Source organism: Nansenia antarctica (genome assembly GCF_963989245.1).
Source record: "Nansenia antarctica genome assembly, chromosome: 3".
NCBI classification, from domain to species: domain Eukaryota; kingdom Metazoa; phylum Chordata; class Actinopteri; order Argentiniformes; family Microstomatidae; genus Nansenia; species Nansenia antarctica.
The window spans coordinates 19,399,177-19,416,463 of NC_137688.1; the positions used below are offsets into that span (position 1 = coordinate 19,399,177).

At 41.4% G+C, this 17,287-nt stretch overlaps 1 protein-coding gene across 1 annotated transcript; it reads right to left on the reverse strand.

Annotated features, from left to right (window-relative positions):
- Positions 1-117: 117 nt before the first annotated feature.
- Positions 118-12,422, reverse strand: gstt2 (glutathione S-transferase theta 2). The gene is made up of 5 exons (XM_080525627.1): positions 12,084-12,422; positions 11,611-11,698; positions 4,955-5,105; positions 3,107-3,283; positions 118-454 (listed from the first exon to the last, which is right to left on the reverse strand). The coding sequence occupies exons 1-5, from the start codon at positions 12,193-12,195 to the stop codon at positions 314-316; spliced, it is 669 nt and encodes a 222-aa protein (XP_080381753.1). The 5' UTR covers positions 12,196-12,422; the 3' UTR covers positions 118-313.
- Between the last annotated feature and the right edge of the window lie 4,865 nt (positions 12,423-17,287).

A 17,287-nucleotide genomic window follows, 5' to 3' on the forward strand; every position in this document is an offset into this window, starting at 1 on the left:
GAACTACTGTTACCTCTGGTTATAATGACCTCTGGTGTGTATATAATTGTTTATGTAAATGTTATGTAAAGGGAATAAACCAACTTTATATTTTTCATTGTCTTTTTTATTATTTGTATCCCAATATCACAGATTTGACATCCATAATTCCATAATATGAATAATAATAATAATATAATTTTAATAATTCTAATTATTCTTATAATATGCATAATTCTTCACAGTTTGGACAGAGTTAGGGGTCAGAGGTCAGGGCTGTGGACAGGGTTAGGGGTCAGAGGTCAGGGCTGTGGACAGGGTTAGAGGTCAGGGGTCATAACTTGGCTTTGTCTCGTAGGCGGTAGAGAACGCTGTGCGCCTCATCGAAGGAGTGTCTGAGCGCCGCCTGGACACGCCCCCTCCACCTCAGCAGGCTGGGCCGCTCCGCCAGGACGTCTCTACCGCCACCTAGCGGCTGGAGGAGCAAACAGCACCTTAACTACTATAATAATAACCCTCTACCTTAACTACTATAATAACCCTAACCCTCTACCTAACTACTATAATAACCCTCTACTAACTACTATAATAACCCTCTACTAACTACTATAATAACCCTCTACTAACTACTATAATAACCCTCTACTAACTACTATAATAACCCTCTACTAACTACTATAATAACCCTCTACTAACAACTATAATAACCCTCTACTAACTACTATAATAACCCTCTACTAACTACTATAATAACCCTCTACTAACTACTATAATAACCCTCTATCTAACTACTATAATAACCCTCTACTAACTACTATAATAACCCTCTACTAACAACTATAATAACCCTCTACTAACTACTATAATAACCCTCTACTAACTACTATAATAACCCTCTACTAACTACTATAATAACCCTCTACTAACTACTATAATAACCCTCTACTAACTACTATAATAACCCTCTACTAACTACTATAATAACCCTCTACTAACTACTATAATAACCCTCTACTAACTACTATAATAACCCTCTACTAACTACTATAATAATAACCCTAACATAACTACCTAACCCTAACATAACTACCTAACCCTAACATAACTACCTAACACTAACATAACTACCTAACACTAACATAACTACCTAACACTAACATAACTACCTAACCCTAACATAACTACCTAACCCTAACATAACTACCTAACCCTAACATAACTATCTAACCCTAACATAACTACCTAACACTAACATAACTACCTAACCCTAACATAACTACCTAACCCTAACATAACTACCTAACACTAACATAACCCTAACATAACTACCTAACACTAACATAACTACCTAACACTAACATAACTACCTAACACTAACATAACTACCTAACCCTAACATAACTACCTAACCCTAACATAACTACCTAACACTAACATAACTACCTAACACTAACATAACTACCTAACACTAACATAACTACCTAACACTAACATAACTACCTAACCCTAACATAACTACCTAACCCTAACATAACTACCTAACACTAACATAACTACCTAACCCTAACATAACTACCTAACACTAACATAACTACCTAACCCTAACATAACTACCTAACACTAACATAACTACCTAACCCTAACATAACTACCTAACCCTAACATAACTACCTAACACTAACATAACTACCTAACACTAACATAACTACCTAACACTAACATAACTACCTAACCCTAACATAACTACCTAACCCTAACATAACTACCTAACCCTAACATAACTACCTAACACTAACATAACTACCTAACCCTAACATAACTACCTAACCCTAACATAACTACCTAACCCTAACATAAGTACCTAACACTAACATAACTACCTAACCCTAACATAACTACCTAACCCTAACATAAGTACCTAACACTAACATAACTACCTAACCCTAACATAACTACCTAACACTAACATAACTACCTAACACTAACATAACTACCTAACACTAACATAACTACCTAACACTAACATAACTACCTAACACTAACATAACTACCTAACACTAACATAACCCTAACATAACTACCTAACCCTAACATAACTACCTAACCCTAACATAACTATCTAACCCTAACATAACTACCTAACACTAACATAACTACCTAACCCTAACATAACTACCTAACCCTAACATAACTACCTAACACTAACATAACCCTAACATAACTACCTAACACTAACATAACTACCTAACACTAACATAACTACCTAACACTAACATAACTACCTAACCCTAACATAACTACCTAACCCTAACATAACTACCTAACACTAACATAACTACCTAACACTAACATAACTACCTAACACTAACATAACTACCTAACACTAACATAACTACCTAACCCTAACATAACTACCTAACACTAACATAACTACCTAACCCTAACATAACTACCTAACACTAACATAACTACCTAACCCTAACATAACTACCTAACACTAACATAACTACCTAACCCTAACATAACTACCTAACCCTAACATAACTACCTAACACTAACATAACTACCTAACACTAACATAACTACCTAACACTAACATAACTACCTAACACTAACATAACTACCTAACCCTAACATAACTACCTAACCCTAACATAACTACCTAACACTAACATAACTACCTAACCCTAACATAACTACCTAACCCTAACATAACTACCTAACACTAACATAACTACCTAACCCTAACATAACTACCTAACCCTAACATAACTACCTAACCCTAACATAACTACCTAACCCTAACATAACTACCTAACACTAACATAACTACCTAACCCTAACATAAGTACCTAACACTAACATAACTACCTAACCCTAACATAACTACCTAACCCTAACATAAGTACCTAACACTAACATAACTACCTAACCCTAACATAACTACCTAACACTAACATAACTACCTAACACTAACATAACTACCTAACACTAACATAACTACCTAACACTAACATAACTACCTAACCCTAACATAACTACCTAACCCTAACATAACTACCTAACCCTAACATAACTACCTAACACTAACATAACTACCTAACCCTAACATAACTCCCCCGCTCACCTGCATCAGTTCACACACAGCCAGCAGGTCGGCCAGCGTGATGTCATCACCGCAGAGGAAGGGTTGTCTCTTCAGGAACATGGCGTCCATCTTGTCCAGCGTCCCTCCCAGCTCTGCCACGGCCCTCGCCACCCTCCCCTCCTCTGGGGGCTGGCCGCTCATACGAGGCAGCAGCACCTGTTACCACGACAACACAGCCCTGTTACCCTAGCAACACAGTCCTGTTACCACGACAACACAGCCCTGTTACCCTAGCAACACAGCCCTGTTACCACGACAACACAGTCCTGTTACCACAGCAACACAGCACTGTTACCACAGCAACACAGCACTGTTACCACGACAACACAGCCCTGTTACCACAGCAACACAGCCCTGTTACCCTAGCAACGCAGACGTGTTTCCACAGCATTATGCAACAGGAACATTTTAGTCTATAGCAAGAATGACTTAAAGTGAGATCTATGTCTAAAACTGGGTCTATCTTTATTAAAGTCAGATCTAAGTCTAAGACTGGGTCAATCTTTATTAAAGTCAGATCTAAGTCTAAGACTGGGTCAATCTTTATTAAAGTCAGATCTAAGTCTAAGACTGGGTCTATCTTTATTAAAGTGAGATCTAAGTGTAAGACTGGGTCTATCTTTATTAAAGTCAGATCTAAGTCTAAGACTGGGTCTATCTTTATTAAAGTCAGAGCTAAGTCTAAAACTGGGTCTATCTTTATTAAAGTGAGATCTAAGTCTAAAACTGGGTCTATGTTTATGCAACCGGCCCCTGGTCAGCAAATTTACTTTAAAATGATGTAAGTTGTGTGGTGGAGAGCATGCACAGTTCTGTTTACTGTTGTGTTGTTGTCATGGTGAAGGTGACACATGTACTGTTGTGTTGTTGTCATGGTGAAGTTGACACTGTGGGGATCATGGCGCCTTCTGGCCTGCAGAGGGAGCCAGACTGTCGTTGGGAGGGGGTTAATGAGCTGATTACGGACAGGTGTCAGTGATCAGACTCGTTATCCCACTGGTCTATTTAACCTGTGTGTGTTTGTTCCCTCGGGAGATGAGAGGGGCAGGAAGTACCTGCCGCACGGAGACGCACTGTGGGAGACAGACAGACAGAGAGAGAGAGAGAGCCGCGGCGAGGACGCACGAGATCCCGAAAGGGGGTGTGGTGCGGAGAGCCGGGCGAACGGAGCGGGTCCCGAAAGGGGAAGCAGCGGGGAGAGAGCGAGAGCTCTGCCGGGGTGCGAACGGGTCCCGAGAGGGGGCGTGTCGCGGAGCGGGTCCCGAAAGGGGAAGCAGCGGGGGGAAAGACTCGCTCAGCACGTCGGTGACGGTGCTGAGCTGTGCGGGACTTAAATAAAATACCTATTCTACACCTGTTCCTCTGTGTCGACCTCCCTCTGTGCCTAGAGACCCTTACAGACACATGTACTGTTGTGTTGTTGTCATGGTGAAGGTGACACATGTACTGTTGTGTTGTTGTCATGGTGAAGGTGAACACATTTACTTTCTAAGTAATTCTGGGACTCATTTCTTCTTTCCTTCATACTTTTTATTTTATTAAAGTGAGATCTAAGTCTAAAACTGGCCGTGAAATAGGTCTTAAATTATTTTAAAAGTGGTCCTAAGTGATCCTAAAACTGTTGTTTATTATATTGTTTGGGCTTTTCAACACTTAAACATTCGTAATATGAAAAAAAACATGAAAACAACTTAAACACAATCGGTGTATCGTGTGTGTGTGTGTGTGTGCGTGTGTGTGTGTGTGTGTGTGGTACCTCCAGGATGAACACCTTGGCAGCGTGCGGGCGTGTGTGTGTGTGTGGGTGTGTGTGTGTGTGTGTGGTACCTCCAGGATGAACACCTTGGCAGCGTGCGGGCGTGTGTGTGTGTGGTGCCAGGCCGTGTACTCGTCCACCCTGGCCCTCCGCTGCGCCTGGCGAGGGTACCAGTGGGCCGCCACCCCCTCCCTGCCGGCCAGGTACTTCAGGATGGCATCACTGTCATGACAGAGACAGGCTAGGGTTAGGGCTAGGGCTAGGGTTAGGGCTAGGGTTAGGGTTAGGGTTAGGGCTAGGGTTAGGGTTAGGGCTAGGGTTAACAACATGACAGAGACAGGCTAGGGTTAGGGCTAGGGTTAGGGTTAGGGCTAGGGTTAGGGTTAGGGCTAGGGTTAACAACATGACAGAGACAGGCTAGGGTTAGGGCTAGGGTTAGGGTTAGGGCTACGGTTAGGGCTAGGGTTAACACCATGACAGAGACATGCTAGGGTTAGGGCTAGGGTTAACACCATGTTAACACTACCATAAACACCATGACACCATACACACCATGTTAACACTACCATACACACCATGTTAACACTACCATACACACCATGACACCATACACACCATGTTAACCCTCCATACACACCATGTTAACAACACTACCATACACACCATGTTAACACTACCATAAACACCATGTTAACACTACCATACACACCATGTTAACACTACCATACACACCATGTTAACACTACCATACACCATGTTAACACTACCATACACACCATAAACACCATGTTAACACTACCATACACACCATAAACACCATGTTAACACTACCATACACACCATGACACCATAAACACCATGACACCATACACACCATGACACTATAAACACCATGACACTATAAACACCATGACACCATACACACCATGACACCATAAACACCATGACACCATGACACCATAAACACCATGACACCACAAACACCATGACACCATACACACCATGACACCATACACACTAGGGATGTTCCGATTTATCGGCCACCGATTTAAATCGGCCGATTTCACTCCAAATGACTCGATCGGTGATCGGCAAAAATGGCCGATCGCAAAAACCGATTTATTTTTTCCTGGGGAAGACAGATAACTGAACAGAAAACATAGGAGGACGTAACAGTATGTAAACCATGAAGGCCACGTTTATGATGTCTTTTATACAGCCATATCGACTGACTTGGGCTTCAGGCCCTAACTGGGTGATAGGCCAGACCTTTACTATGCCATAAAAATGGGTCTGCGTTTGCATGGTGCCTAATGGATCAAAACTTTTGTCTAAAAAGCAAAAAATATGTAGGCTATCCAGTCAGTAGGCCTACAGTTATGTATTTTAAAAAAAATCGGTATCGGTATCGGTTGATCTTGAGGAAAAAAATTGGTGATCGGTATCGGCCCCAAAAATCCAGATCGGAGCATCCCTAATACACACCATGACACCATGACACCATACACACCATGACACCATACACACCATGACACCATGACACCATGACACCATAACACCATGACACCATAACACCATGACACCATGACACCTGGGTTTCCGTTAACCGGCAATTACCGGTCTTTGTCCGGTAAAATTTGGTGAAGTCCGACAAATTGAAAAGTCGTCGGACATATTGTCCGGTGAAAATAATTCCCTTTGAATACAATTCGCTAAAGCTGGCTGGGTGCGTTCGTAAACACGCTCTGGAAATCCGATCAGCACTCGCGGAACGCCTCTCGTCCAATCGAACGACTCGGTCGCTCTGTGACATCGAAGCCAGCGTGCGCTCCGGCGCTCTCAGAGCGTGTTTACGAACGCACCCCTAGAAGTTTCCAGCCAGCTAGCTGAAGCTGCTACACACACCAGAGCCATGGCGACCGAACGGCAAGTTAAACAACATACTATAAAAGTGACATTGTTTTACTCATTACTCATAGGTTTGTTGTCATTCGGCGGTGCTAATAGTCGCTTTCTTTTTTAATTTATTTAATTTATTTTATTTTAGCAGTTTCCCCGAAAGTTAAGTGTTTGTTTTTATATCACTATTTGCACTTCTGGTTAGATGCTAAACTGCATTTTGTTGTCTGGTACTTGTACTCTGCAATGACAATAAAGTTGAATCTCACCTAATCTAATCTAATCTAATCTAAAATAATCCCATCACTATTACTCCCTATTTTCATCAGTGTTTCAATCCTTGAATCTGTGATGGAAATCAAGCAAAGCCACTTCAAGTCTCCCCACCACTGACAGCGCTGGGTGTGCCTTTCCTTACACTCTCGGTTATTCCCTGTGGATTTAAAAAACGGTGTTTTGGTTTCTATAATGTGGTCTATTCTCAGTGTTGACGAGCAGCTCAGGGGGCTTTGAGATGGCTAACAGCTAATTAAAGGAGTAATTCCACTCAAAAGGGTAGAAGTAAGCTGTCTGTCTGTCTGTCTATCTGTCTGTCTGTCTGTCTGTCTGTCTGTCTGTCTCTCTGTCAGTGTGCTGGACTACCTATGACTTCCATGGTACCTGGGAACGCGTTGTCGGAGAGAAACGCCCTCTGTACAAAGGACCTACTGACCAAAATCCCTGTTCCCCGTAGCCTACATGCTTGCACTGTTACTGTTCAATAAAATGTTATACATCTAGACATTGTGGTATTTCTTTATATACGTATCCCAGACTGCCTATCAATTGTTTCTCAATAAACAGTTATGTTCTTCCCATTGTCATACTCCCGAGCTAAACGAAATGCCTTCCCAACCAGCGAGACTTATAGAAATGACGTTGTTTTATTGATTTTAAAAAAAAAAAAGGGTAAAACTGTAAAGAGAAAATAGAAAACTCACATTAATCCCAAACAATTTAACAAACTTCAGTTAACGTAATGTGGAGTCCGTTCATTGATCGATGCTGTCTGTTCAGTTCCCAGTGAGGCGCCCGTTCAGCGCTGGACCCGTTCAGCGCTGGATTTGACGCATGGCATAGCGCGCATGCGGCAAATCATGTTATATTATTATATATTATATAGCTCGCATCTAATCGTATCGGATGAGAAATAGACATTAAATGGCATATATAGGCCGCTACACAACAGTAATCACCGCGACAAACAGCTATATTAGATTTGGAGAAAAAAAAAAAATATGATTTTGATTTTTTTTTTTTTTATTATATTTTAATATGATGACCGGAATATATCACGTTTGTCCGGTAAATCGAATTCTTCCCGGACACGATGTCCGACGGCAAATTTTTCTAACGGAAACCCTGCATGACACCATGACACCATAACACCATGACACCATACACACCATGACACCATAAACACCATGACACCATGACACCAAACACACCATGACACCATGACACCATGACACCATAAACACCATGACACCATGACACCATAAACACCATGACACCATAAACACCATGACACCAAACACACCATGACACCATACACACCATGACACCATACACACCATGACACCATACACACCATGACACCATAAACACCATGACACCATACACACCATGACACCATAAACACCATAACACCATACACACCATAACACCATAAACACCATGACACCATACACACCATGACACCATAAACACCATGACACCAAACACACCATGACACCATACACACCATGACACCATACACACCATGACACCATACACACCATGACACCATACACACCATGACACCATGACACCATGACACCATAAACACCATGACACCATACACACCATGACACCATACACACCATGACACCATGACACCATGACACCATACACACCATGACACCATACACACCATGACACCATACACACCATGACACCATACACACCATGACACCATACACACCATGACACCATACACACCATGACACCATGACACCATGACACCATAAACACCATGACACCAAACACACCATGACACCATAAACACCATGACACCATACACACCATGACACCATAACACCATACACACCATGACACCATAAACACCATGACACCAAACACACCATGACACCATAAACACCATGACACCATAAACACCATGACACCATAAACACCATGACACCATGACACCATAAACACCATGACACCATACACACCATACACACCATGACACCATAAACACCATGACACCATGACACCATAAACACCATGACACCAAACACACCATGACACCATAAACACCATGACACCATACACACCATGACACCATAAACACCATGACACCATAAACACCATGACACCAAACACACCATGACACCATAAACACCATGACACCATAAACACCATGACACCATGACACCATGACACCAAACACACCATGACACCATAAACACCATGACACCATAAACACCATGACACCAAACACACCATGACACCATAAACACCATGACACCATAAACACCATGACACCATACACACCATGACACTAGGGATGGGACGATTATCGTTTTTATCGTTAATCGCAATAAAAACACCCGCGATAACTTAATCGTGGAGAATTTTAATTATTTGAATAATCGTCATAATCGTATGCTATGAATAAACTGTGTTTACAGTTTTTCAGCCTAGTCTACATTACTTTTGCAGTCAAGTTAGCGACTGTTACTGTAATATAATTGCAATTCCTCACATGAGTCGCGTGCGAATATCCTCACAGAACTTGTCTCGCGCTATTGTTCAGCCTGCATGGGTAACGTTACTGTCAAGTCAGCCGTGTCAGTCAGTCACTAGGTAACGTATGCTAGCCTTCTCACCATGGCTGGTGAAAAACTTTAGACGGGATACTGTCATTGGCCTTCCTTGTTATTACCAGGCAGTGACAGTCTATGGCTGCAAAAGGCAAGGTCGCCCCTAAGCTTTAGCAAATATATTGTGGTTTACTTAATACTGTTCAGCACTTTACATGCAATGCATGACTTGTGCTATAGGCTAAATACAATTATTAAAGCGGCAAGTAGCAAGTGTGTGCATCAAAGGCATTAGGCACGTAACATCCATGCTGTATAAACACATGACAACTGTCCGTTATTCAATTTTCCCGAACTTTGCCCGAACCCCCTGCGAGGACCCGGGGAACAACGGTACGCTCCCCGCGGCTGCTATCAGACTGTCCGCGGGAGTGAGTGTTGAGGGAGAGAGGAGACGGCAACCCTCGCTCGCCATAGACTGTATCCCTACTCGTCTCTCCTGAGCTCGGTTGTAAAGTGAACCGTGGAATACATACAGGATATGTTAGATGCTTTACAGTAATTCCCCAAATGACCAGAAAAGGAAGTTAGATTTGTCGCTGGTCGCTTTTGACTAATTAAGTCGCCAAGGGGCTCTGGAAGTTGGCAACACTGGGAGTGCGTTCTTTAAACTTCCTTGGGTACGTTAATGAAAGGTGCTGATTGGCCGAAAAGGAATTGCTCTTTCTTAAGGACCCGGATTATGGCCAGAGATATGTGCCACTAGAATCTGAATTTGAATAACTGACTTAAAATGTCCTAAAAATACAACAAAATCTAAGTTAAAGTGATTACAGTGTGTTTTATTGGCATTCAAAAAAAATAATTAAAAAAAACGCGATAATATCGTGGATCGCGATTATTTTGCCCACGATAATCGTGACATGACATTTTCTAATCGTCCCACCCCTACATGACACCATGACACCATACACACCATGACACCATAAACACCATGACACCATAAACACCATGACACTATACACACCATGACACCATAAACACCATGACACGATAAACACCATGACACCATGACACCATAAACACCATGACACGATAAACACCATGACACCATGACACCATACACACCATAACACCATACACACCATGACACCATAAACACCATGACACCATAAACGCCATAAACACCATGACACCATGACACCATAAACACCATGACACCATGACACCATAAACACCATGACACCATGACACCATACACACCATGACACCATGAACACCATAAACACCATACACACCATGACACCATACACACCATGACACCATAAACACCATGACACCATGACACCATAAACACCATGACACCATAAACACCATGACACCATACACACCATGACACCATACACACCATGACACCATACACACCATGACACCATACACACCATACACACCATGACACCATAAACACCATGACAGAGATGAATGAATGAATGGACTTTATTGTCATTGCTACAGTACAGGTACCAAACAACGAAATTTAGGAGGGGTGGCTCCCCTGGTGTTAGGAAAGAAAAAAAACTTTAAAAAAAAACACAAGAAGGGAAGGAGCTGGTTTACATAAATAAAGGCTATGTACACTATCCACTATACTATACTGTACAGATAGACGACTAGGGTTGTCATATTGCACATAGTGTTATTGCACATTTATTTAAAGTGTCGCAGTTTGCAGGCTTGAAATGTACATATTTGTGCCTCAGCACTACACCTGATTTTTTCAGTCCAGCAGCTGCCATCAATCCGTCCAGACTGTCCAGGGCCCAGAACCTAGGTCTTTGCTGTGTTCAGGGCCTGGATGGCCCTGGGGTAGAAGCTGTTCTTCAGTCTGTTTGTCCTTGCGGCCATGGTCCTGTACCGCCTTTTCGAGGGCAGCCGGGTAAAGTGTTCGTACCCAGATAGGGTTAGCGTTAGCGCTAGCTTACCTCTCGGTCAGGATGAAGCCATTATCCACCATGACCGGAACCTTCTGCATGGGGTTGAGCTGCGTGAACTCTGCTGCTCTGGTCTCTCCTGGTAGGTCACATGGTTAGGGTTAGGGCTAGGGTTAACACCATGTTAACCTGACTACCTGGTCTCTCCTGGTAGGTCACATGGTCAGGTTATAACATGTTATTGGTTAGGTTATAACATGTTGTTATTGGTTAGGTTATAACATGTTGTTACTGGTTAGGGTTAGACTACCCCACCTGTACAGAGTACCTAGATAGAGTTTATCTCGCCTTGCCACGTGGGACGAAGTTCAAAGGTACCAAGTTCAATGCGGGACCAGGCTAGCTAGTCCTAACCCCTAGGGTCAGTACATACTTGTTGTTAGGGTCAGTACATACTTGTTGTTAGGGTCAGTACATACTTGTTGTTAGGGTCAGTACATACTTGTTGTGGTTAGTTGTCTTACCTTTCCGTATCGCGACAGTTTTCACCGTGTGAGGAATGTTGTTGACGTTCAGAAATATGAACACAGCGCGACACGGCTGGGAGAGCAGGTCCAGATACACTTCTACTGCCATGCTGACCCTAACCCTACTATGTACCCTAACCCTAACCCTATGTAACCCTATGTACCCTAACCCTAAAGGCGGCTACACACACACTGGACGGGACGTGTCCCACTGTAGGACTGCGTGGGTGTGGTCGCGGTCAGCGGAGTCTCCGTAATGTCTCACCGTGACGGTCTGGGAGGAGGTGGAGGAGAAAGCTGCTGGACTGTGAACCAAGTATATCCAGCTGCAGACATCAAATCTATCACCCGGAAACGTGATGGAGAATGGTTGGAGCGCGTCATCATACCGCGCCTGCATATTTGCATAGACTACGTCATCGCCTTACTACGGTGGAAACGAAACCAAATTAATGAACACATTTCCAGCAATGGATTCTACAGTTAGGCCTATATATATTTGGTCACAGTCAGAATTTGTGTTATTTTAGCTGTTTACCAAAACATCTTAGTTACAGTCATACACAAGTTACAGTCATATAATGCATATGAATGAATGAATGAATCTTTATTTCGAACATGATTTAAAAATAAAAATAATAAATAACAAATAACTAATATGTAGAGTACAGTCCTATCAATTGTTCGAAAAGGAGTAGGAAGAAGCCTGTCCTACCCCTGTTTATACTTAACAATTATGCTTACATTATATAATCCAATTAATTAATACATATATTTCAGTATCATCCGTTCTAATACTTTTTCATTCTTAATATTGACACAAAATAAATAAATAAACATCATTTTTCCATTCTTAATACTGAAACAACACAAAATAAATAAATAACAAACATCAGTATCCACAATGTAATACAGAAGAAAAAGACACAGAAAACCACACCTTAGTTTCCAGAAGATTAACAACCTTCCCTTTCCTCATTTTGGTATTTAACAAAAATAATTTCTAAATAAATAGAGCAATATTTCTGCTTTCCTTCATATTTTCCTTTAGCCCATTCCATATGGTAACTCCGTAGAATGATATGCACCTGCTCCTGAGATGGGTGCGAGCATAACCCATAACCAAGTTGTGGTTACCTCTCAAATGATATCCCTTATCCCTCTCTATAAATCATTTGTTAATGTTACCTGGGAGTTCTTGAGTCTTTGCTTTATACATTAACTGTGCCAATTTAAATTTGAATAAGTCCATGAGCTTTAAGGCATTTGACATTAGGAACAAGTTATTTGTGTGATCACGATATCCGACCTTATGTACAATCCTCATAGCTTTTTTCTGTAGTGTAATCAATGGGTTTAAAGTGCTTTTATATGCATTTCCCCATATCTCCACACAGTAACTCAAATAGGGTAAGACAAGACAACAATATAGAGTATACAACATCCTCTGTTCCAGAATATGTTTTGCCCTACACAATACTGCAATACTCCTTGATACTTTGGATCTAACGTATCTTATATGAGATTTCCAACAGAATTTACTGGGCTTAAAGTGCAGACTCTCATCTTTAGGTTAAGGGTATTCACATCCAAATTGAAGGAAGAGTTTATGAATTATAGCTCTTTTATATATAATAACCAAAAGTAATTAGACAATTGACTCAAAAGCTGTTTCATGGGCCAGTGTGGGCTATTTATTCCTTCATTATTTCTTTATCAATTAAGCAGGTAAAAGGTCTGTGTTGATTCCAAGTGTGGCATTTGCATTTTGAAGCTGTTGCTGTATACGCACAACATGCAGTCAACAGAGCTCTCAATGCAAGTGAAACAGGCCATCCTTAGGCTGTAAAAACAAAACAAAAATCCATCAGAGAGATAGTGGGAACATTAATAGTGGCCAAATTAACTGTTTGGTACATTCTGAGAAAAAAAGAATGCACTGGTGAGCTCGGCACCACAAAAAGGTCTGGACGTCCATGGAAGACAAGAGTGGTGGAGGATCCTTTACATGGTAAAGAAAAACCCCATCAAAACATCCAACCAAGTGAAGAACAGTCTCCAGGAGGTAGGCATATCATTATCCATGTGTACCATAAAAGAAAGACTTCACACAATCAAATACAGAGGGTTCACCACAAGGTGCAAGCCATTCATAAGCCTCAAGAATAGAAAGGCCAGATTAGACTTTGACAAAAAACATCTAAAAAAGCCAGCCCTGTTCTGGAACAGCATTCTTTGGACCGATGGAACTAAGATCAACCTGTACCAGAATGATGGGAAGAAAAAAGTATGGAGAAGGCTTGGAACGGCTCATGATCCGACGCATACCACATCATCTGTGAAAAAACGTGGAGGCAGTGTGATGACATGGACATGCATGGCTTCCAATGGCACTGGGTCACTAAATCAAATCAAATCAAATTTTATTTGTATAGCGCATTTCTTACAAGAGTGTTTATTGATGATGTGACAGAAGACAGAAGCAGACAGATGAATTCTGAAGTGTTTAGGGATATTCTGTCTGCTCAGATTCAGACAAATTCAGCAAAGTTGATTGGATGGTGCTTCACAATACAGATGGACAATGACCCAAAATATAGTGTGTAAGCAACCCAGGACTTTTTTAAGGCAAAGAAGTGGAATATTCTGCAATGGCCAGAGTCAATCACCTGATCTCAACCCAATCAAGCATGCATTTCACTTGCTGAAGACAAAACTAAAGGCAGAAAGACCCACGAACAAACAACAACTGAAGACTGCTGCAGTAAAGGCCTGACAAAGCATCACAAAGGAGGAAACCCAGCATTTGGTGATGTCCATGTGTTCCAGACTTCAGGCAGTCATTGCCTGCAAAGGATTCTCGACAATGTATTAAAAATGAACATTTTATTTATGATTGTTAATTTGTCCAATTACTTTTGAGCTCCTGAAAATAGGGGACTGTGTATAAAAATGGTTTCAATTCCTAAACGTTTCATACAATATTTTTGTTCAACCTCTTGAATTAAAGCTGAAGGTATGCACTTCAATTACATCTTGATTGTTTCATTTCAAATCCTTTGTGGTGGCATACAGAGCCCAAATTATGGAAATTGTGTCACTGTCCAAATACTTCCAGACCTAACTGTATATAAATAAATGAATGCCAATGACCCCAGGTGTGGGACTTTATTAGGTCAAACAGGTTTGAGGGGTCAGGCAAAGGACTTGGTGGAGTCAGGCAAGGGTCAGGCGATCATCGTTGTAATCCATGGAGCAGGGCAGGAACCGTGGTGCAAGGTGCTGGGCTGGAGGTGTCCATGGTGCTGAGTGCCCACTGATGAGCTAAATAAAACATTATATTTCTGATGAGTCAACAGCACTAGGGCTCCTTCACAAAACCCTTACTGGAATCTTCATACACTCTGTGAATTAGTCTTTACTTTCTGATGAGTCAACAGCACTAACCCCATCCAGTGCGACATGTAGATAGCATATATTTAGAATATGTAAAATGCAAACACCAGAAATGCAAGAAAGTTTATGAGGTATACCAAATGTAATTAATAACAAGTGTTACGACCCTTCTGTCTAGAGTAAAATAAGGGCCTAACAGGATAGAGTGCAGAATGTACAGGTGTGTTGCAACACAAATGCCAAAAAAGTGTACAAGGGATCAAATCAATTCAAGTTTTATTTGTATAGCGCATCTCACAAGATGAGACTCAATGCGCTTCACGTAATGACAGATGTTCAGTGTCCAGTGTAGTGTAGTGTAGTGTTCAGTGTTGTGTCCAGTGTCCAGGTTCCAGTGATAGCTTGGTCAAAAGGATGCAAAGGTAAAAAAAACCTGTGCACTGTGCATCCAGGAAAATTCCCCTGCAGCCCTCTAGTCGTAGAGCGACTACTTACCAGTTTGCCCACCAGTGCACCAGGAGCCCAGCGCACGGCAGGCAAGCAGGGGTGAAAAACCTGTACACAGCGCCTCCAGGAAAAGTGCCACTAGACCTTAGGGGTCTAGCCGGTGTGTATTTTATGAGTGATAAATCATTGCTGTTATCGCCAATGCTCTTTTAACATTGTCTAAATGGTCTTTCAGCTTCCTTTTTTCTTCTTTGCTCAAATGTTCGACCATGTAATGGTCAAACAGCTGCTTCTCACTGTTGAGACAAAATGTTATAAAGAAGTGATTCATAAATAATTTAAGAAACTCACATGCATCAGTGGTTGCAAACTGTCATGGAAATTGTATTAGCACTCTCCAGCTTACCTCAAGTCATACTGTGGTCCAAATGTATACATTTCCATGGCCTTCTTATTGGAAACACAGTCCACAGATAATTTAAAAAAACAAGAATTAGACATAAATAGACATAAATAGGGGGGATATAACTAAAAATAGAATTGAAATACATTAACTGTACATAGCACATAACTGTATATAATTATCTTTGTTTTGTCACTATTTGCACTTCTGGTTATATGCCAAACTGCATTTTGTTGTTGGTACTTGTACTCAGCAATGACAATAAAGTTGAATCTAATCTAATATCTGATAACGCTAAACCACATAGGATTACCCAGTTAACCAAGCCTGATTTATGAACAAAACTACCAAATGCGTAACACATCCAACAACCTAAATAATAAATACATATATGAAAACAATAACGTTCATTAATCATATACATATATGTATAACTATATGTTCATTAATCATATTTCGAAATTCTCATCTGAGCTGTATTTGCCATTGTCCTTTAAAATCTTGCGGTCCTCTAAAATCCTTTAAAATCTCGCGGTTTCTCGCGGTTACTTCTGTGATGACGCGCTCCAACCAAATATGGTCCATCAAGCGTCCGGGTGATGCGCGTGATGCCTGCAGCTGGATACACTTGCCAGCGTTCGGCGTCTCCCTGGATGACCCCCAGTCCCAAATGTCTTCCTGTTTCATGTCTGTTCCAGTTTTCTTGCCATAATTCCTGCATGTGTGTGTTTTAATGATCGATTTTACCTCAGCTTTGCTAAGTGGAATATCCATTTCTATTGTTTGTGATTTAAGTGATTGCTTAGCTAATATATCTGCATCTTAATTTCCTTCTACCAATTACATGTGTTCCGCCTCACTCTGTTTACAGAGAGGCTGACAGTCCTAAGCATCCCAGTTAGTTTACCATTACTCGTGAGCAGTTCTGGGCATTCTAGACACGCGGGTGATATGG

What these genes read in the sequence shown, in the direction of transcription:
- gstt2 (XM_080525627.1), bottom strand. Translation starts at nt 12,195, where the DNA reads ATGGCAGTAGAAGTGTATCTGGACCTGCTCTCCCAGCCGTGTCGCGCT. An exon ending in AACTGTCGCGATACGGAAAG is followed by an intron (nt 11,699 to 12,083) that starts GTAAGACAACTA and finishes GTGACCTACCAG; the next exon opens with GAGAGACCAGAGCAGCAGAG. An exon ending in GGCTTCATCCTGACCGAGAG is followed by an intron (nt 5,106 to 11,610) that starts GTAAGCTAGCGC and finishes CTGTCATGACAG; the next exon opens with TGATGCCATCCTGAAGTACC.